Below are 21252 nucleotides of genomic sequence, written 5' to 3' on the forward strand. Positions count from 1 at the left end.
AATTACTAAATTTGAAGTTGCTTCTACTTTAACGTGGTGTATATAAGAGTAATAGTAAAACTAAAGGACCAAGATGCAAAATAACATTGAAAAGACTGGAGAATGGAGAGTGACGCACACTTAAAAGGTACGGACAAAAGGATGCGTTAGATCTTGATTGTCCGTACAATTGAATTATAAGGGTTTAGTTGCAATTTAGAAGGTTTCTAATGTCTTTGTTTTTTTTGGTTGGAATGTTAAATATTTCTAGTGTCTTTTGCTCTTTTGTTGACGAGACATCGCTTTTCCTAAAAATAAAATTAATGTTTGGTATTGGTGGTGTTTGGTGATTAGTCACACTGATGTTTTCTTGGCTTTTTTTTGTGCCACATTTTTTTGACATGCACCATATATAGGATATTTTTTTACTGGTAGGGGAATTTATTTTTTGGATCGGAACAGCTACAATACTATTGTTTAATTGGTAGCGGTAACTTTAGTTTAGCAATAATAGTTAAATGATGATGAATTTTAATAGCTAAAGCATTTGATCACATGTATTTTTCTTCAAATGAGGTATGTATGATTGAACGCAGTGGCGGAGCCAGAAATTTTGATTACAGGGGTCATTTATAATTAATTATATATATATATATATATATTAATATTAAATTACAGTAGTATATGTTTAAATGATAAATTGATTAGTTCATTTGTGTTAAGAGCTAATCTGTCTAGATACCATATATATATATATACCCGTAGTTCATCTTTTTTCTTTTGTATTAAGAGCTTTTTATTCTTAAAGTATATGGTATCTAGATATTGATTAGTTATTGTGTTTATCTTGATTTATGACCTTTTAAAGAAATATATATTAAGAACAATTAAAAGATTTATAGCTATTTTTAAGGAAACAAAAAAATAAAAATAGAAAGAGAATTAATGGTAAATAAAATAATAAATATGTATGGGGTCAAATAAAGAAATCAATTGCATGGCATATAGGTCATTGTAGAAAGTGTAAAGAAAAATATCCAGAAACCATTAGAAAACTTACCTTATAAAAAAAAAATTATAAATGTTATGGGGGTCAGCTGACCCCCCTGCCACTACACTGGCTCCGCCCCTGATTGAACGTAAGAATTTTTAACAAATGGTACGGCCAAATATGATTCCGTTCAAATATACGTAATTATTTAGACATTTAAGCCGATATATTATTATTTATTTATTTTTTGTTAGCAATGTAGGTTGCAAGTTTTATCTTTTCTTTTCCTAACTTTACACGCGTTTTCTAAATTTGAGGGAAAAACTCTTCTTCCAACAGTTTTGTCAATGCGGGTTGATGCTTCGGTTAGCGATGGAAACCACTAATTCTGGTCAAGAACTCCAGGTTGTTTTCTTCGCGGCAAAGAAATAGATCTTGTTAGCGTCGGGTGTGATAGGTTAGATTTTGTGTTTCCGATATACCGTCCGTTTATCAGATCTCTTTTTCGGTGGGTTTCTGTTTTGGGCCGAGCCCTATTTTGTAAATGTGTATATCGATAAGCCCATTTGGTTGATTAATAAGATTATAATTTAGAAAAAAGGTTACAACACAAAGAAAATACTTACTTTAAAAAAAAAATGTCAAAAAATTAAACACTTCAAAAACAACTTACAACAATTTACAGCAATATGGCAAAAAAGTTCGATCACTAAATATATAGGGCAAAAACTTACCTAATTAAATAAGAGATAAGTTGATATATAGTTTTTACTATCTTTTTTTCTTTCACATACTTCAGTTTGCTAAAAGTCTCTGAACAGTTTCACTATCAAATAAAGAAAGATTACACTAATTAAGGTTTTATTCTAGCTGTCGTGATTTTATTGGTGACTACTTTTTGAAGGTAGCATAAAATCTACAGGGAAAATTTGGTGGGCGATCACTAAAGATCTTTAAGTTCAATCGATGATATCATGATACTACTTTTTTTAGTTAGTAATTTGGTGTTTTTATATCATTTTTCAAGTATATATAATATCCATTACCATCACAAAGCGATGAAGACATTATTGCAAGTATAATTGAATTTCTATCCATTGTTATAATCGTTTCTTATTAGAAAGAATGTCAACAGCACTATGCATAATTTCGAAGTAGTAAAGGAAAAAAAAGAACTCTAAAAGGCCCTAGTGAAGCCCAAAATTGAAAATAAAAAGTAAGCCTCATAGAGTGAATGGTGAAGAAGGTCATTAGGTTTTTAGGGTTTAAGAAAACGTCTGAGAAAGAAAGAGAGAAAAAAGCTTCGAGAGAAAAAAAAAAAATGGGGAAGACGATGAAGATGAGGATGAAGGGAAGCCAAAACTTGAGGCAAAGACTGCTTCTTTCGACACTTTCTTCAACACCTATCGTGATTGATGATATTCGTGCCGACGAGATGATTCCTGGTCTCCGCCCTCACGAGGTTAATCTTCTCCGCCTCTTAGAAATTGTCACCGATGACGCATTCGTTGAGGTTAACGAGACCGGTAAGTAACGTTGCACCTGATTTTAGGGTTCATGACTTGAGGTTTACTGATTTTAGGGACTGAAGTTTCACCAATTTAGGGTTCAGCTGATTTTTGATTATAATCATGTTTGAGAGCAAACATCTAATTAGAAAATGTTATTTTTTTAATTTCGAATTGGTTTGTTAGTTTTAATATGTATCAATTTTGGCAGGGACTCAATTAAAGTACAAGCCTGGAATTATAATGGGAGGGAAGAACTTGGTTCACACCTGCTCGCTGAGTCGATCCATTGGCTATTATCTTGAGCCATTGCTTTTGTTGGGATTGTTTGGAAAGAAGCCCCTTTCGATTAGGCTCAAAGGTATGTAATCTTCTACTCCAAAACAGCTTTCAAAAGCATGTGGATTTATTATGATCGAGCGAGCTAATATTTTACTTTTACAGGAATTACAAATGATCCAAGAGACCCGAGCGTTGACACATTCCGTTCCACTACCTTGAATATCATAAAGCGTTTTGGAGTCCCTGCAGAAGATTTGGAGCTTAAAATTGAGGCCCGTGGGGTAGCTCCAAATGGAGGTGGAGAAATTCTCTTAACTGTTCCAAATGTTAAGACTCTAAGTGTATGTACTTGTTCATTTCCTTCTTTAAAAAAAAATTCCTTCGTATAGATTTCTTATCTGTTATATCGCTGCTTCAGGCGGTTCATTGGGTCGAAGAAGGAATGGTGAAGAAGATACGTGGTATAACTTTCTCTACAAGAGTGACTAGTGACTTTGAACATTCCATGAGATTTGCAGCTCGTGGAATCTTTAACAATCTCCTGCCTGATGTTCACATTTTCCAAGATCACAGAGTTGGCGCTCAGGCTGGAAAGTAAGAGGATTTTTAGCTAAAAGTAAAAACTAGAGATGCTTGATTGAGTAAAGCTCACCTTTCTGAAAAAAAATACGTGATTGCAGATCTCCTGGATACGGAATATCATTGGTAGCAGAAACAACCACAGGGTGTTACATGTCTGCAGATACAACAGTGTCTTGTGAAAGACCAGACGAAACTGGAGAGCTCGATGTAGAGAAGAAAGAGAGATTGCCAGCAGAAGACACTGGAGTTGAAGTAGCTTCATGGCTTCTTCAAGAGATTGAAAAAGGTGGAGTTGTTGATTCAACACACCAGGTACGTTTAAATTCTAAAACGTTAACCATAGACACCAAGATCGATCAGACTATAAGTGAGTGTGTTGTTGATTCTCTGGATTTTTACAGGGATTGTTGTTTCTACTGTGCGCGTTATCTGAACAAGATGTGTCAAAGGTTCGAGTTGGAACATTATCTCCATATGCAGTGGAGACGTTGAGGAACATAATGGAGTTTCTTGGAGTTAAGTTTGTCATCAAACCTGATCCATTGACTGGGACTGTTATACTCAAGTGCACCGGAAGTGGCTTAATTAACCTCTCCAGAAAGCTGTCTTGATTTCTCACAGTTGTGTTTTTTAACACAATCAGCTTTACAGTTTTGTCTGAATGAATACGCTTTTCTATTGTTTGAAATATGGCTGTGTATTTTTGACCTTATTATAATGGCAATTTACATTTAAATTTGTGCATTGTCGTCTTGATAATATTTTATTTTGTTGATTTAGATCGACCCTTCTCTGAATTATTAATTTATGACTAAGATTTGGTTACATTAAGACACACAGAGAATACTTGGTTACAAGAAGTAGAAGCAAAGAATAGGGAATGAAGTATATGTTTTTTTCACTCTTTCTTTATACCTTTTAAGCTCAGGCTTGTATGGTAAAAATGGCACTCAATTGATCTTCTCGGAGAAATTGTTAAAAAGAATCACAAAGCAGAGAGTTCGACTTCTTGAGTGGACGGTCGATAAGCTACGAAGGTGCTATCAGTTGAAAAGGAGCCTGGATTGAAACATGTTGTTCCCCCAAATTTGCACACATTTTGCTCACTCTTGTCACCTAATACTATCTGTTTTAAAACAACAACAATCCTTTGTTTTAAGGCGGGGTTTGTGCAGAATTTAATCATGAAATAAGAAGATTTATGAATACCGTATGAGGAGTTGGGTACAGTCGAAGAGAGTGATCGTAGTTCCAAATGATGGGTTGCACCATGAGAGGTAGAGGACATAGATGGCTCTGATGTGTTATTGTGTAGACAAGCTGTACCAACACGTTTCAGGAGTTTCCATTATTACCCGAAAAACTTTTAAATCATACTAAGAAAATAATGGAGACGAGAGATGTGTTTACATGCTTAAAAGGGTCCTTGGTTTCTTCTGTGGAAGGGGCTACTAAGCATGAACGACGCATCCGATACAAAAGATCTTGTCGGAAGAACACAATCTCTTGGTTATAGAACTTTACTCTGCATTTTACAAACACAGATTATGCTGCCGCTTTTGTGTTCGGCTCAGTAAATCCAATGTTAACAATTCAGAAGAAGAAAAACCCTAATGATAAACAATAGAGAGTTCACACATAGTATAGAAACTCACCTGCAAGGATTGCTTGAAAATATTGCATTGGGAATAATGTTTCGAAGCTCTTCAGTTAAATAGTTCGGTAAAGCGCATCTTGGCAAGACTGTTGAGGGACCTGTCAGATATCATGAGTTGTTATAAGTCAGGTCGCCTCATGGACCTCTGTCAAAGATTATTTAGATACTACTGGTCGTGATGGTACCTGCGTCCCCAGGACCTGGAATGAATAAAAACCGACTATTTTCTTTTAGCCGTGGATGATTTCCAATCATTCTCCCAAGTTTACCAAACTGCTCCCTGCGAATGAAACAGATACATGTCATCAAGAATATATAAGAACAAATTTCCATTTAACAATTGAGGAGATTCTAACAACAATGATCCCTTACCTAAGGCTTGAATACGAACCAAAGGATAAGTTGCATGGGCGAGAACAAAAGTTTCCCATAAAAACAAACAAGGACGGTACTGTCTCCACACTTTCAAAACCGTCAAGAACAGTTTCCAGCTTCCTGATAACCTTCTCTACGGACAACATATTGTGGCGATCAAACAATGCCACAAAAGATTGATGCTAAAAAGAGTACTTGGTACTTCAACTCACCTCTTCGTCGTCCAACCATATGTCAGACAATATGACAAATGTGTCACTCACCGCTTGTCTTTCGAGGTCTGCAAGTCTAATCTGTTGGCAGGCAAAAAGAACATATTATTTCTGCTGTGACTTACCTACTATGTAAGGGTTTGCATTGGTAAGTTACAGAATTCTCAATCCGGGAGTACAAACAACGAATCAAAGATTACCGTCTCTTCTTTAGTTAGTGTGCCGCCTCCAAAGAAGTCGTATTCAGAATGTGCCTTTAGAGTTTTGTCCCTGTCTTCTAAAGGAGGAAATCCGCATGTAATCACCTTCACCACAAGATGAGAATACACTTTTAGAAGAGGACGAGTTGGTCAAAGAACATATTTTAAAAAACTGAGATGAGAACGAACATTTGCATAATCCCTTGAATCTATTCAAGTGTTTATCGGAGACTTGAGTAACTATGTTTTGTCACAGAGGAGACCCTATACATGACTTAGTTCTATATTCCTTCATATAGCTAATATCTTGACCCTGATATGAATAATAACAAAAAAATCGTAGAATCTATGAATGTGCACCTCAGCAGATTATACAAATATCTCCCCGGCTTAAAAGTAACTAACTCAGAACGGGGGAGAGAAAGGCCCAGCAGAAAAGTGCCTTTACCTGAAAGATACCGTTCACCTGCATTTCACCTTCTGCCAAAATTATAGTATTCTCTGTGAAGAATCCTGTTGTTATCTTGTACTGATTGTTAGAGAAAACTATTCATAGCACAAATAATTCAAATGCCATTCTTTGCTGTCTTTATAAGCATGAGACTTTAAATTTTATGTTCAAATGTTATCCCAGATTTTTTATGTTCCCACATTAAGAAAAGGATATTGCTTTGGACAGATCAATCTCTACAGAAGCTGAAAGGTCCTCCAGGTAGAAATGTCCATCTTCTAACTGTGATATAACTCCCATCACCCATTTCCTTCCCCTTTGAGAAATTAGAGACTGGATTGAAGATATCTACTAGAAAGAACACGCCACAAACTCCTTAGTCTCATATTTTAACACAAGAACCCAAAAGAAAACGGGAACAAAAACATTGAACAGGAAACTTAGACCAACCTCATTGTTCTCAAACTGCGACATTTCAGCATCAAATGCTGGCCTAGAAAAATGCTCTGCGCGAGAAACTCTCTGCGACAGCAACATGAATCGCTCCCTGTATAATGCTGTTTTTGCAGAAGCCTCACCATGAATAGGCAGGCTACTCGTATGCCTAGTAACATATATTTCAATGAGTCGAATCGGTTCTAAAATCAACAACTCGCAAGCGACAGTGAACGTTTCATTACTATAAAGCTCCATCATTTACCAACACAAGTAGAACAAAATCTTATCCCAACTAGAAAAGAAAGCCACATACTAATTCATCAAATCATCTTTAGAAACTCACTGGACAACGAAATGATTACTAGGCATTGACCTAGAATTTAAGATAAGTAGGACAAGTAGAGTGGCCTTACTCATTGAACTTTTTTTTAACGGAATCATATCCAAACTTTGGAATCAGAAAGGCGTCGATGACGGCCAAGGAAGAAGCAGATGTTGTAGGTTCTTCCGGCGCGTTATGAGCTCCCAACAACTGGTTTATCAATCCTCGAACTGATTCCGCGTCGACAGTGGAAGATTTATCTGCATCATTTTTAACAAAACCCCAACTCACTTCAGAATCGATGATCCTACGCAGAATAATACGAGAGAGTAACAAATTGGGCCACATACGCGATTCCTGGAGGTTATCGAGGAGAAGATCGATAGCTTCTCCGTCAGCGTCGTCGGGAAATTGATCGGCGAAAACGAGAATCTCGTCTAAGGCATCGAATTTGAGGTTGTAGCCTCTGTTTTTGAATTTCTTCTGTATCTTCTTCCTCTTCTGACTGGTGCTGCTCATTCTCGCTACTTCTCTTTTTGCTTTCTCTGAATCTGCGAAACCTTTTTTTTTTTTCCTTTTCTCTTTAATTCCTTTTTGGGCGGCAAAATTCTGAAAAATCACCAAATCGGCGGGAAACGAATGTCTCGGAAGAGCCCTAATCGGTGAAAATTCTTTGGTCTTTTGCGAATACGTTATTTACATTATTGCCCCTCTAGCTAAACCGGGTGATCTAGAACTTTGGATAGTATTATAATAACCGGTTCAGATTTCATTTCCGGTTAAAGTATTTTCAAACGGTTTTGATACACAAAACACTACAAACAAGCTCTAGCAATGCTTATAAGAATCACTCAAGGGGATTGAGGTTGTATATACCAATAAGCAGACACACAAAATATAGATCCGGTGAGCCGGAAAATTGAGGAAATCCAAACTGTATGGTTAATGTCAGTCATCTCCCCAAGCATCTTCACGTTGTTTCTGTCTCGAGACAATCCGGTTTTTCCGGGCAGCTTCTTGGTCTCGTAGCTCTTTAGACCCGAATCCAGAAGCCGGTAGCTTCAATCCCATGCTATGAGCAATCAACCTTTGAGCTGTTCTCGCTGATGTCTTTGGTCTTTGAGACGGTGGTTCCAAATCTGAAATTGATTGAACATAACATGGTCACACGAGTAACAACAATTTAACATGATCTATGTGATTCGTTGTTACATTAGTTAGACAGCTTGACCAAAGGAAGAATAATGTGTTAAAGTTCGTAACTTTATGACATATAGAAGTGAAAGAAAGCAAAAAGAGTTTTGGTGGGCAAGCTTATTTCTGATTGAAAGAGGGAATAATTCTACAGAACCATGAAAGTAAAAAGGAGTAGAGTACCTTTTCCAGAAATCGAGCCCAAAAGAGAATCGTGATCATCGAGAACACGTATGGTGAATGAACATTGAACATGGTTGCAAGCCTCTAGAGCTGTATAATATTCAAAACACACAGTGAGAGTTAGCTGTACAGGAGAAACTCTATTTGATTTGTAACTTAGCAACAAAGGCAGACGTTACATTTTTAGCTGTAAAAATACAAAACCACAACTAAGCCGTACATTTTATGTGGTTCAACCCTAGATCAAGTCCAATGCAACATTAGAACAGGGAAATATTAATGCTTTAGTGGGATAAAACTAAAATTCTTCCTAGTTAATCAGGAATGTATGATGAAAAATCAAATAACATATATATACCAGCTGCAGGGGTTTTGAAGACTGCAAGTGCTGTTGTATCATTGACCCAACGAATGATAAATCCACTATCTTTGAAGTCTTTAAATAGCTTCTCCAAATCAGCAGTTCTCAAACTTGGAGAAAAATCAGCAAGTACGAGGACATGGCGTGTGCCATACTTGGCTGCAATTAAAATGTTGTGCTTAGAACATGCAGCATATAAATCCAAATCAAAATAATCTAACATACTGATTATGCTTGTTACAGAAACTACAATCCAAAAACAGAAAGGAAACATTGAGCTTACATTTCAGTGATTCATCAGTCTTCTCTGAATCACGAGATAAATCGTTATCTTCTGAATCATCAAACCTTGACTCAGAGAAATCTCGATCACTATACATTGCATCCCTCTTATAAGTAAACGTTCCTCTTCCACGTCTCTTAGGTCCTTCAACTTTAGGTTCTTCAACCGAAAGCTTTGATATTTCAGGCAACTCTTCCACGGGGAGTAATTTACTCGGTTCAAGATCTGCAAGAGCTTCCCAATCTGCAACAAAATTAAGGTCATTTAAACATACACACATACAACAATTGCATGATAAGGTTAATGCATCCTCTGAGTTACAACATGAAACATACCATCATCTGAAGAATCATGAGCAGCTGAATTATTGCTAGGTACGTTTGTGGAATCCTTTGTTTTCCCTTTATAGATCCATGAAAAGCGATCAATAACAGCATAAAAAGGCTAAATCAGATAGATAGAATGGGCACTCTAGATAAACAACCATCAGCAGGTGAGACATTTGCGTCTGACTTGAGTCCATTGGAAGCAATACTTTGATTCTCTACATCGCCGGAATCTCTGCAATCATAAACCACAAATGAACCCTAAAATCGATGAAGCATATACAATTTCCGCAACACATTTCTCATATCTCTCCTAATTTTTTCCGATCAACCAAAATCAGTAGTGTACTTGAAGAAGCACGATCACAATCCAACGCTCGTTGCTTAATAAGGGAAGAACGAATTCGAAGCTCATCGGATTTTAGGGAAAGTCCCTGAGAAGAGTAGAGATCCGCCAATTGCGTAAGAGCGGCTGCTAATTGCAACACAAACTCTGTTCTCTCGCTGGAGGAGGAAGAACCCAATCGTGACTGAAGATTGGTCTCCAAAGACTCGAGAAACGAGATCGCCGCCGTGACGTCGCCGGCTGCTACGAGATCTTCCACGCGCTCGCTCCAATTTGGTTCACTTATTCTTCCTTCTTCATTTGGCCGTGTGTTCTCCATAGTTAGGTCTCAGCAAGTCTGACGCTTTCAGAAATTCTCACACGTATCCACACGAACCAGAAAGCGATGATTCTGTGCTTCTTATTTATATATCATCGTAATCAATTTGAAATTTTAAAACATGTTAAAAGAAAAATTAAAAGGAAATAAGATGAAACAAAACTGTATTACTCAACTCACAACTCAAAGCTGTCCAAAAACTTTTTTTTTTTTTGTAAATTTAGGTGAATATTTGGGACCTTGTAATTATATTTTGCAAAATATCAGTTATATAGTTCTATTAAAAACAAATTTTAAATTTTAATCAAAGATCCGTAGTAATGACATTGAATCCTTGGTTCCAAGTTCGAACTTTGTTAAGACAGATTTGATCTATCTTTGATGGTACTTTCCACTAGATGGGTCATGGTAAGGGAAGATTATGTGACAAAAGCCCGGAATTTCATGGTTATATATCAAAGTTTGAATATTCACATTTATAGAAATGTAAATAGCAATCTACGCTTTACATGATGATGCTTGTTTATACAGCTCTTTGCAGTCTCTCTTGTACAATGAATCCAGCACAAGCAAGCTCTTTCATATTCATGGTAAATAAATCGCTTTATAAATTCCTCAATGGACTATTCTTGAGAAAATCCTAACGAACCTTAGAATACATATCAAATAAAAAACAGACACCAACAAAATTTGCAGATCATGAATCATATACAAAAGCAATAAACTCGAAGGTCTCACTAGATGGTAATGACCCAACAAACCAAGAGAGCAAAGAACTTTGATTAGGCTCAGTCAAGTTTTGTAATATTCTTTGAAGAGGTGGACGATTCATACCGTCTGAAGAGAGGAGAGAATCGATGGCGTTGTATGATTCTGACGAGGACGAAGGTGTTTGCAGCCAGAAACAGCAAACTCGCGATCCATAGCGGTAAAAAGACGTTAATACCCTTGAATTCGAGCATGTATCCCCATAAGAGCCAATGTGTCTGAGCTCCGATCCACATAATGATGCATAACAAGCCTTCCCATTTCAGCTTCATACGGCTCCATGGTAGAATCAGGGGTAGCAGGCAATAAAACCACACAAAGTACTGCGCGGTTATCACCTATAGACAAAGGAGGCGATAAACATTATATCAAGACCAGAAGGCTTTAGCTCACTGAGGAATGCATAAGAAAATGAACAGTTGGAGACTTTTTCGGACAGATATGAGAACAGAGTGATTCGCTACATACCTTATTGAAAGCCACAAATGCAACGGTTTGGAGAAAGATGCAGAACACTAGATCCTGTGAGAAGCAGAAGACTAGAGCAAACTGTACTGTAAACTGGGGTAAAAACGAGATAAGCTTCTCCACAGCTGAAAACTGGCGCTCATAGTGAAGATATATGTGATAGAAGTAGATGGAGAAGTTGTGCCTTGGATCTGTCCGAGTCAGATGATATAAGAGAGCCTCGTGCAGGAACTTGTGTCCATAAAAATAGAAAGAAACAGCATTGCAAGCTAGAAAAACTCCCCCGGATATCAAAGCAAACATGATTCTCTCCCTGGAAAATAAACTTTTTAAGGTGGTAGAGAGATTGAAGAGGAATGTTTTTCTCTCCGTGTTGCTGATAGGTGTCTTGGCCTGACCGGTATTCCAATCCTCGAGAGCAGGCTTTTGACCAGATCTAAATATCTGGGAATCGAGAACCAGGATGATTGGTAACGCATAAATAATAGGATAGACCCTGAAATGCACAACAAGCCCATACCAAAATGCAGCTTGTGACAGATTACCTACACAGCAAAATATATAGTTTTTCGGATTAACAAACTGGATATTCCACTGATAAGAACAGGACAGGAGAATCGCATAATAACAACTCTTTACTTATCTCTGTGAAGAACAATGAACACAACTACAATTGCAGACTAAACCATGGAGAACGGAAAAGAAAACCAAATTTACTTAGGGTATTGAAATAAAGTCCCTAAAGCCTAAAGTCCCCAAACCTACTCCCGAATACTCAACGTGGCCCCATCTGTTACTCTCTGTCTAAAACAGTTCATAAAGAAGACATAATGTACTGGCTTGTAAGAGAGAAAGCAAATGAATCCAATTCTATTTCTGTTATAACCTTCTCTTTCGCAGCTTATCAACCACAGCTAGTATATTTGTTATAATCACCTAATGTAATTGATACCACACATATGAATTGAATTGACATAAATTAGTTCATGGAACTCAATTCAGGGTATCAAAGTATAAAAGCAGCAGACTTGATAAAACTCTACAGAGAAAACATTCAGTTGTACTAGTCTCGAATAAAGTGTCTACCTCGCATAAGAGAGATGATGATCCATAATATCATGGCACAAACGATGGGTTCACAGTTCCCTCTGGTTCCAATAGTGAATGTAAACGGATTGAGAAGCCAAACCATAACAGAATATGTACATATCTTCTCAGGCACCTTACGTTCTCTCAAAATCTTATGGACAAACCAGCCGACCAGCAAATCTGAAACATGAAAACAAAATTCAATACGACCGAGGAACGAATCATCAAACAAAAAAAAGGTTGAACTTTGTACATTTTTTCTTTGGTTATGACAAGAAATACAAAAGAAAGATGAGATAACTAACTAAAAGAAATGTCATACCACAAGCTGAGAAGAGAAACTTTCCCCATGACCGATGAAAGAAGGAATTAGGGGTCAGAAGAAGGGCAAGCAAAGGCGAATAACGGTATGTGGTTCTCTTGTAAGGAGACTCACCGGATGCAATCAACGACGCAGCATCGGAAAATACAATGTAATCAACGTCAGTGTACCGTACCTCCATATGAGCATCTTGCCATTCTCCATAAACAATCAAAAACACACGCAGAAGTATCGAGAATACCAGCAGAGAACGAAACTTCATCCCTATACAATCACAGTCCAAAGAAGAAGCAACAATGTCGAAATTCAAGATCTTAGTATGCAATTACTAATCCTAATCAAACTAATTATACACAGATTATCGTGATACAATGCATCTTAAAGCTTATTACAGAGAGAGGAACGAATTACATACATTTCGGTGGTTCATCATCAGTGTTCTCTAATTCACGAGACATATCGTTATCTTCTGAATCTTTAAACCTCTTGACTCACAAAAGTCTCAATCACATCACTCTTATTAGTAAACTTTATCAACGAGCTTGAGGTTCTTCAACAACGGACAGCTTCAGGGGTTTACAGGGATGATTGAAGTCGCCGGTGTATGCTTCTCCGCCCGGAGATCTCCGATCGAACCTAAAAACACTCAGTGAACGCTGAAAAGGTGGATTTGAGCTAAATTGATTTTAATTTGGTTTTCTTCTGGTTTATGTTTGATTTCCGGTTTGCACTTATTTGATTTTCCGGTTTAGTTGATCTAGGGGACCCTATTTGGAATGCAAGTGAAGAAGATTAGAACTCAAATATTCTTCATTAGATACACAACAACATAAGCAAACCAACACTCACTCCACACTGAAACAATGAGATCAACACAAACAACATAATTTACATCTCTCAAGATGTAACCAGAAAACACAAATAGGACTCAACCTTATACAAGTTTAGGATTTAGTCCTCTTGCCTTCCTCGTCTTTCCCACAAACAGATCCTTTGACTTGATCAAACCAGGGAGGCAACCAACAACTGTTACAAACGGAAACTGAGCCACCGAGTCCTTTCTTCCTAAAGATACAATGGCCATCTCTGGACCAGGCTTGTAAGTCGACATCTTCTTCTTTTTCCCACTCGACATCATTACCTTTATGTTTTTCACAACCACATTAGCATGAGTCTCCGCTATATATCCTTGTTTCATCTCCTGTTATCAAGAATCATATAATCAAAACAAGACTACTAACCAAGAAACTATGTAAAAGCTGGATATACTTCATGATATAATGTACTTACCGGGATATTAGTGATATCTCCAATGGCGAATAAATTGCTTCGACCCCTAATCCGCAAGTACTCATCGACCATAACCCTTCCTTTACCATCCAAGCTATCTTTCAGAACAGTTCCATTGAGCCATTGAGAAGACAAAGGTTTCCCAACACAGAGGAAGTGACAATCTGCATGTATAGTTTCTCCTCCTGAAGTCCGGTATGTTTTGTTTCCATCTGAAGCTGAACTCAAATCCACAGATTGATTCAATATCACTTCCACTTTCTTTGATTCTAACCAGTCAGATGCTTTATCAGCAGCTTTTTGTCCAACAAATTCAAGCAATCTTGGTCCTTTATGCACCAGAGTAACCTTCTTCTCTGGAAAATCAACCGCGATTTCCGCAGCAAGCTCCACACCAGATGGACCTCCACCAACAATCAATACTGATCCAGAAGATTTGATCTTCTCATATTCTGCAACAACATAGATCAAATGTTGTATAAATCATACTAAAGACATCCAAAATATCTTCACACACAATCTCAACAGCAACCAAAACAAACAGAAATCACATGAAACAAATGTCAGGATTTAGATTCATACCAGCTTGGTAATGTGACAGCTTCTCTTGTCTAGTTTTAGGGAACAAGTCATTGTGACCTGTAGCAATAACAAGATAATCATATCCAATCACAGATCCATCTTCAGTCATAACATCACTCTCTGTGATATTGATCGCCGGAGAAGTTACAACACGGCCTTGTTTCAAGTAACTCTTGTGGTCAATCACTGTTCTTTCAGCAAACTTAGGCTCCACCATGGATCTCAAACTTGCCCATGTAATCTCAAAGTACTCCTTCCTGATCTCAACACAAGTTTTGAAGCTTTCAAGATCAAATAAAAAATGGTGTTTTTGAGAATTTGGTGAAAGAACTTACGGATCGATGAGTGTGACATCAGCATCGAACTGAAGCAATTTCGCGGCGAGAGAGCCGGCGATTCCGCCGCCGATCACAACCACTCTCTTTCCTTGTCTAGACCCAGATTCAATCCCTTCCATTTTTAGCGATTCAAGCTCCAAATAAAAAGAAGTCCAAGTTTTTTCGACTGTTCTTCGTTAGGCTTCTTCTTCTTCTTCTTTCAAATCAGTTTCAAGAGTCGATATATATATAGAGAGAGAGGAAGTGTAGAAAGATTGTCAGAGAGGAAAAGCAAAAGGAATTTGTGATTGACGTGTTTAGTGACGACTTCAGATACCTGAAGAAGACGAAGAATCTTGTGGAGCTTCCCTTAACTTACATCATCGAATACGTCAATGGCGGAAGAACGCAATTTTCAATTTTTTTATTTTGTTCCTGAAAGAAACCATTGGGCCTTTGAGTTTGGAATATTGGGCCCTTGAGTTTGGTAGATTGGGCCGAGTATAAGCTTTTTTAATCATTTACATTCTTCTTTTTTTTCCCTTCTATATACAACCTTAAATAAATAAAAATTTTAAAAAAACTTTCGTTGTCTTTAGGACAAAAGATAGGACATTCAAGGCCAAAGAATTTAATACATTGACACATTTGAAAAAGAAAGTAAGATATTTGAGATTTTACACAATTTATTAAATTTAATTATGGTAGATTCGGATATTTACTAAACGTAAAAAATTTAAAAGATGTGTAATTAATATTTTTTTATTGTGATTCTAAATAAATAATACCCCCGAAATATCATAATTATCTTAAAAACACATAAAACTTTAACGAAAGAAAAAAAAACAAAAGATAGATCAATCGAAATTATTGTATACAGTATATATATATATATATTAACCATTGATCCCCCTCTCGTCTCTATAATTAACGATTAAGTTAACATCAAACTATTTCTTTCCTCTCCAAACCATCCAAACAACGAGAGAGAATGGCTTTCCAAATCAATCCTTACAACGAATATCCAATTCCACCAACCTCGGCCACTCCTCCTCCTCCTCGTAGATGGTGGTCACGACCAATAGTGACTATGCCGCCAACGAATGGTCGTAAAGCCACATGTATGGAAACTACGGTTTGCGTTACACCTTTCTGCGCCGCAATATTCACCATCATCGCCGTATGTGTATATCTCTTTCACTTCGTCGACAATGCTCACTGCGACGCCAAATTCGTCATCCAATCCATCGCCGTCTCTCCATCCTCCGCCACATGGCACGTTGATTTTCTCGTCAAAAACCCTAGCCCTAGGTATTTAATTTGTTCCCATATTTTTATTTTTGTCATATTAATATGATGCTCTAATGGCTTCTTTTGTCCAATGGTCTTGCAGGTTTGCTATCTACTACAAAGGCGATGAAACTGACGTGAGTCTCGGTCTCTTAAGCGCTGCCGTTTTAAATACTTCTCACGAACGTAAGTCTCCAAGTCACACGGCTTTCTCAGTGGATTTCCTTGCGGAGGGTAATCCTAATGATGCCGTTTCCGAACAATTAGATATCAAATTAAGGGCTAAGCATAAGAGTTACGGAGACGACTATGATAACGCTGGACATATTGATATAAGTTGTCGTAATCTAACTCGAAGCCATGAGAACGTTGAGAAGATTCAATGTCACTCTTCTTTCACAAAATTGAAGATTTTGTAAAGATATCGTTATGATAATTAGGCTTTTTCATCGTATTCTTGTTTTTTTCTTGTTATTCACTCGATTAATTATTATTTTTGGTTAAATGCGATAAATCCAACATCTTTTTTTAATACACTTCTCTTTGATGACTATGTAAAAAGTTTGTTTATCTTAAATGGAATCAGATTTTCACAAAATAGAAAAATGAAAATAATACTAGTTCACACAATTATATGGAAGAAAAACAGATTTCCAGTAAATTACCAACGCAAAAACAATCGCCCTTCTGATCTTAATCATCGCATTTAACGAATAAAAATAACTTTTAATATTATTCTATTTGATATAGACACTTTTTTTTCTTTTTTTGCTAAAGTAGATATAGACAATCTTGCTAGAAATAATCCATTTAAGAGAAGGGCGATTCAACAGAATTATTCAGGGCTACATTTATCCAGTAGAGTTCCTATTCTCTGGTGACGACTTAGTTAACTGATTGTATGTGTGCTACAGTTTTGGATTTATCGTTTCTCGCAATTTTGGTTTGGTTGTTGTAGATTATGTAACTATTTATATTTGGCTTCATGATCGTGTGTTCAAATCTACCACATAGGAAAACGATATTTAAAAAAAAAAAAAATTAGTAGTAAACATTTGTTATGTATTTGTAGTTTCCTAAGTACTCCCGATCCTAGCGTTAAAAATTAAGTTCCACTTTCCTTTATTTTCTGTTGAATGCTTAGTAATTTAAAATTTTAAACTCTCTTTTTAAGCACATTTGAAAGTTCTTATTTTTTTGAACTTTGTTTAGTTTTATTTAGAACAAGTTGAATATAAGTGGAGGTAAAAGTTTAGAACTCACTACTCAATAATTATCGCATATTAAAAAGAGAGTTAATAATATTTTTAAGCACATTTGAAAGTTTTAGTTTTACAAACTATGTATTTATTAATATTTAATGTTAATAATTAAAGTAGATAAACAAGGCTAAGTCCCATAAAATCCCGTAGATTGAGCCAACAATAAAAGAAAAGATATCCCGTAGATTTGCTTTCGAATAAAAATATTATTAAAGTAACTAAACAAACATGGTATATATATCTTACAAAAAATTAAAGGATAAATATAAAATCAAAATTTATTCAAGTATATATGCTGTAAACTTGTAAAAAAATTTCATCAGAACGTACGTGTTAAAACCTCCAAAATGTCAAGATCTCGATGTATCTCATGCGGCCTCATTCACCAACCTGGCCAATGTAACCTGGAAACTTCAACCACAACACCCAACGAGCCCATGGACATTAATCCAGTTTGTTGCTGCACTTATTACTTTTCTGTGATTGGTTCCTTCTTCCTTTTATATCTCTATGCTTTAGGTCTTAGCAAACTTGGCGTAAGAGATAGTTGTTACGTAGAGCTTTTTGCCAATTCCGTCTCCGTCTCAAACGCAAACGCAAACGTTTCGGCCGCTGATTGGACGATCGGTTTCGTTGCGAGGAGTCCAGTCACCGGCTGTGAAGTCTCTATTCATACACTCAATTCGCGTTTACTCCGTGGCAGCGAAGTTATCTCCAAATCATCGTCTCCGTCCGCGGGTTATTTCGTCACCGGAGACAAAACAGAAGTCGTTTTCGAGAAGGTGGTTATGCCGAAAGTTATTGGCGACGTGATTTGGGATTCTCGAGTTGAGATTATGTTTGCGATGAATACAAATGCTAGATATTTAAATGGTTTTTTGATGGCGGCTTGTCCTGCTATTCCGGTGAAATTTACGACGGATCAGGCGGGGAAGGTCATGGGATCGTTGCTTGGAAATGTGAAACGGTGTGATTATATATTCCAGAAACAATTGGCTTAATCTCTCCCATCTTGAAATCATGATTTCTATTACGAGAGTTGTTGGCTTAGGTTATTTATTTCGTTTTATGTTATTAGTTCGAATTGGTAAAAAATAGAAAGCGATTTAATTTTCTAAATTGTTCATTATTTTCTTTTCTTTTTCTTCAACAAAACTTTTCTTTTGCTTTTTGTTTTTTTAAATATCAAAAAGAGATAAAATTGATTGTTTGGATTTTATCTTTAAGACTAAGACAACTTCTTTAAGCTGGAAACGATCGCTTCTCTCCCTTTGTTAAACGTAATTTTGATGCAAGTTTTGAACAACTACACAAAAAAGTCTCGAATGGATGGATTGTTATTAAGGATCATAATGGCATAGCAAAATGTTGGGGATCATCGATTCCACCTAATGCCTTAATGATTTACTCAATTGTTAATAAAAATTTATTTCGACGAAAAAAAGTCTATAAAATTGGGTAATTCATATCCTTAGTTAAATAAATAATATCCTCGATATATCTAACAATCATATAGAAAATTTGATGATTATCAACACATAAAATTACAAAGAAAAGAAAAGAGAGATATCATCGAAATTATTGTGTATATTCACCATCTTCCCCCACCGTCAATATAATTAACGATTAGGCTAACATCAAATCTTTCTTTCCTCTCCAAACCAACACACACACACACAAAAAGAGAGAACAAAAATAAAAATGGCTTCCTCCTCCGTGCCAGAAATAGTGACCGGATATCCAATTCCATCGTCCTTGGCCACTCCTCCTCCTCGTCGTAGATGGTGGTCACGACCAATAGTGACTATACCGCCAACGCATGTTCGTGAAGCCACTTGTATGGAAACTACGGTTTGCTGTACACCTTGTTGGGCCGGCTTATTCACCATCCTCGCCGTTTATTTATTGCTCTTTCACGTCATCGATAATGCTCGCTGCCACGCCAAATTCTCCATCCAATCCATCGCTGTCTCTCCCTCCTCTGCCACGTGGCACTTGATTTCCTCGTCAAAAACCCTAGCTCCAGGTATTCACACCACTCCAACTAATATTAAATATTTTTTAATTGATATATTTATCTGATGCTCGAAGCAATGGCTAGCTGCTTCTGTCTATAGTCTTGCAGGTACTCTATCTACTACGGAGCCGATGAAACTACCGTGAGTCTCGGTCCTTTAAACGCTGCCGTTTTAGATACTTTTCACGAACGTAAGTCTCGAAGTCACACGGCCTTCTCAGTGGATTTCGTTGCCGAGGGTAATCCAAACGGAGTCGTTTTCGAAGAATTATATATCAAATTAAAGGCGACTCATAAGGTTTACAGATATGTCTTTGATAACGCTGGACATATTGATATCAGGTGTCATAATCTAACCCGAAGCTATGAGAACGTTGAGAGGATTCAATGTCACTCTTCTTACACAAAGTTGGAGACTTTGATTGATGGATAAGTTCTTATGATTAGGCCTTTTCATCATAATCTTTTTTTTTTTTTCTGTTTTGACTCGAGATCTTTTTTTCTTCCATTTGTGTGAACTATATTATTTTTATTTGTTAACAACTGATTTCACTTAATATTTACCAATTGTTTACATATTCTTCAAAGAGAAGTGTATTAATTATTTTGAGAAATTAATTACCGCTTATAACCAAATTTTTAAAAATTACTGTTAACAATTCTATTAGATAAGAGTCTCTACAAGATGATGACCTAAAACCCAATATCCGTTTATGCAATTTGGAATATTAGTGGAGGATAACGCAAGAGTGGTAATGCATGAGATATATAAGACATGATATTAATTGATTCTTCGGTTAAGTATTTGTCAAGTCTTATTCGATGCTTGCTAACGGAATTGGTGGAAAGGTACTTCACACAAAGATGGCCGTAAAGTATGTGCTTGGACCAACTCCAACGGGAGTTCTGTCCCTAGTTCTCTCCCAAATTTTAACAATTAAGATAATGAAATAAAATAAAAAAAAGAAGGAAAGAGAAACATTTGTGAGAGAATTGATTCTGAAAAGTCTTGTTTAAGAGCCGCATCCATATTTTGTAAAGACTTCACTTGCCAGTTTTTTTGGTTGAATTTAATTACTTACTTTAAATTTAATGATATAAGAAAATTATAATAAAATATTATATTTTATTAATCAAACACACTTTTTGAGAGCCTCACCGTTGAGGATGCTCAGATCCGTAAGGATCAAATGGGCATTTATCACTCTTGCTTAGCTTATCCGGAAAAAAAAAAAACACTGTGCATTGGAAGCCAGAATGAAGCTCAACTCAACTATGAGGAATTCCGCAACTTGACCATTAATTGGAGAAGTTTCCAATGGGCATAGCGCGATTTCAAAGAGAATTCATGTTCGAACGAAACGGATCATCAGCGGCATTAGAAAAAAGACTACGACGAAGATTAATTAGAGTTTCATCAAAAATATGATAGCCAAACATTTTGGGTTTATGACAATTACGATAAAGAAAAATAACGAATTTTATCATCCATTCGCGAGTAAAGCGTACAGTATAAAACATCGCATACTTTCAAATATATTGTTTCTTGCTAATTTGATTTGTTTTTAGTTATCTTTTCTTATACTGTAAAATAATTGTAAACCACATGTTCACGTTTTCAAACGTGAAAACGCGTTTGTGCTATTTTACATTCAAAATGCTTATCGAGTTTTCATATTTTAGAAAAATGATTTCGCTATATACCACTAGCGTGTTAAAAATATAACGAAAAATAAGCAAACTGAAATTCATCTACTAAAACTAGATTTTCAACTTTTTATAAATATCATACGAAATCTTTATCTAATTCAGTTTATGACGTTAACAATTGGGGCTTG

General features: G+C 36.4%; 7 protein-coding genes across 10 annotated transcripts; 3 read left to right on the forward strand and 4 right to left on the reverse strand.

The window, feature by feature from the left end:
- Window positions 1-2159: 2159 nt before the first annotated feature.
- On the forward strand, window positions 2160-4086 carry LOC9310115 (probable RNA 3'-terminal phosphate cyclase-like protein). The gene is made up of 6 exons (XM_002871941.2): window positions 2160-2496; window positions 2690-2839; window positions 2923-3101; window positions 3179-3354; window positions 3441-3654; window positions 3744-4086. The coding sequence occupies exons 1-6, from the start codon at window positions 2205-2207 to the stop codon at window positions 3951-3953; spliced, it is 1221 nt and encodes a 406-aa protein (XP_002871987.2). The 5' UTR covers window positions 2160-2204; the 3' UTR covers window positions 3954-4086.
- A 31-nt stretch (window positions 4087-4117) lies between these two features.
- On the reverse strand, window positions 4118-7622 carry LOC9308057 (DNA polymerase epsilon subunit B). The gene is made up of 13 exons (XM_021022169.1): window positions 7348-7622; window positions 7089-7257; window positions 6688-6841; window positions 6454-6585; window positions 6235-6312; window positions 5787-5891; window positions 5587-5667; window positions 5372-5502; window positions 5185-5279; window positions 4998-5097; window positions 4753-4867; window positions 4552-4662; window positions 4118-4468 (listed from the first exon to the last, which is right to left on the reverse strand). The coding sequence occupies exons 1-13, from the start codon at window positions 7514-7516 to the stop codon at window positions 4328-4330; spliced, it is 1581 nt and encodes a 526-aa protein (XP_020877828.1). The 5' UTR covers window positions 7517-7622; the 3' UTR covers window positions 4118-4327.
- Window positions 7623-7740: 118 nt separating this feature from the next.
- On the reverse strand, window positions 7741-10077 carry LOC9310116 (coiled-coil domain-containing protein R3HCC1L). Its single transcript, XM_021022171.1, has 7 exons — window positions 9693-10077; window positions 9503-9579; window positions 9354-9419; window positions 9019-9261; window positions 8733-8894; window positions 8375-8464; window positions 7741-8136 (listed from the first exon to the last, which is right to left on the reverse strand). The coding sequence occupies exons 1-7, from the start codon at window positions 10007-10009 to the stop codon at window positions 7946-7948; spliced, it is 1146 nt and encodes a 381-aa protein (XP_020877830.1). The 5' UTR covers window positions 10010-10077; the 3' UTR covers window positions 7741-7945.
- A 487-nt stretch (window positions 10078-10564) lies between these two features.
- Window positions 10565-13366, reverse strand: LOC9310117 (GPI mannosyltransferase 1). Of its 2 annotated transcripts, XM_021022582.1 has the most exons (6): window positions 13072-13366; window positions 12771-12920; window positions 12657-12662; window positions 12332-12514; window positions 11246-11790; window positions 10565-11115 (listed from the first exon to the last, which is right to left on the reverse strand). In XM_021022582.1, exons 1-6 carry the CDS (start codon window positions 13112-13114, stop codon window positions 10798-10800), a joined length of 1245 nt encoding a protein of 414 aa, XP_020878241.1. In that variant the 5' UTR covers window positions 13115-13366; the 3' UTR covers window positions 10565-10797. The 2 variants fall into 2 exon arrangements, with proteins under 2 accessions (XP_020878241.1, XP_002874050.1); XM_002874004.2 differs by having other exon boundaries at window positions 12657-12920.
- An 82-nt stretch (window positions 13367-13448) lies between these two features.
- On the reverse strand, window positions 13449-15258 carry LOC9310118 (apoptosis-inducing factor homolog A). 3 transcript variants are annotated; one of them, XM_021022583.1, is made up of 5 exons: window positions 15183-15245; window positions 14864-15062; window positions 14529-14785; window positions 13947-14398; window positions 13449-13857 (listed from the first exon to the last, which is right to left on the reverse strand). In XM_021022583.1, exons 2-5 carry the CDS (start codon window positions 14983-14985, stop codon window positions 13591-13593), a joined length of 1098 nt encoding a protein of 365 aa, XP_020878242.1. In that variant the 5' UTR covers window positions 14986-15062; window positions 15183-15245; the 3' UTR covers window positions 13449-13590. The 3 variants fall into 3 exon arrangements, with proteins under 3 accessions (XP_020878242.1, XP_020878243.1, XP_002874051.1); XM_021022584.1 differs by having other exon boundaries at window positions 14864-15059; window positions 15183-15200; XM_002874005.2 differs by having other exon boundaries at window positions 14864-15258.
- A 502-nt stretch (window positions 15259-15760) lies between these two features.
- On the forward strand, window positions 15761-18516 carry LOC9310119. Its single transcript, XM_021023766.1, has 3 exons — window positions 15761-16156; window positions 16239-16550; window positions 17945-18516. The coding sequence occupies exons 1-3, from the start codon at window positions 15837-15839 to the stop codon at window positions 18396-18398; spliced, it is 1086 nt and encodes a 361-aa protein (XP_020879425.1). The 5' UTR covers window positions 15761-15836; the 3' UTR covers window positions 18399-18516.
- Window positions 18517-18569: 53 nt separating this feature from the next.
- On the forward strand, window positions 18570-20050 carry LOC9308058. Its single transcript, XM_021023765.1, has 2 exons — window positions 18570-19423; window positions 19499-20050. Exons 1-2 carry the CDS (start codon window positions 19099-19101, stop codon window positions 19558-19560), a joined length of 387 nt encoding a protein of 128 aa, XP_020879424.1. The 5' UTR covers window positions 18570-19098; the 3' UTR covers window positions 19561-20050.
- Window positions 20051-21252: the final 1202 nt, after the last annotated feature.

Source organism: Arabidopsis lyrata (genome assembly GCF_000004255.2).
Source record: "Arabidopsis lyrata subsp. lyrata unplaced genomic scaffold ARALYscaffold_6, whole genome shotgun sequence".
Classification (NCBI taxonomy): domain Eukaryota; kingdom Viridiplantae; phylum Streptophyta; class Magnoliopsida; order Brassicales; family Brassicaceae; genus Arabidopsis; species Arabidopsis lyrata.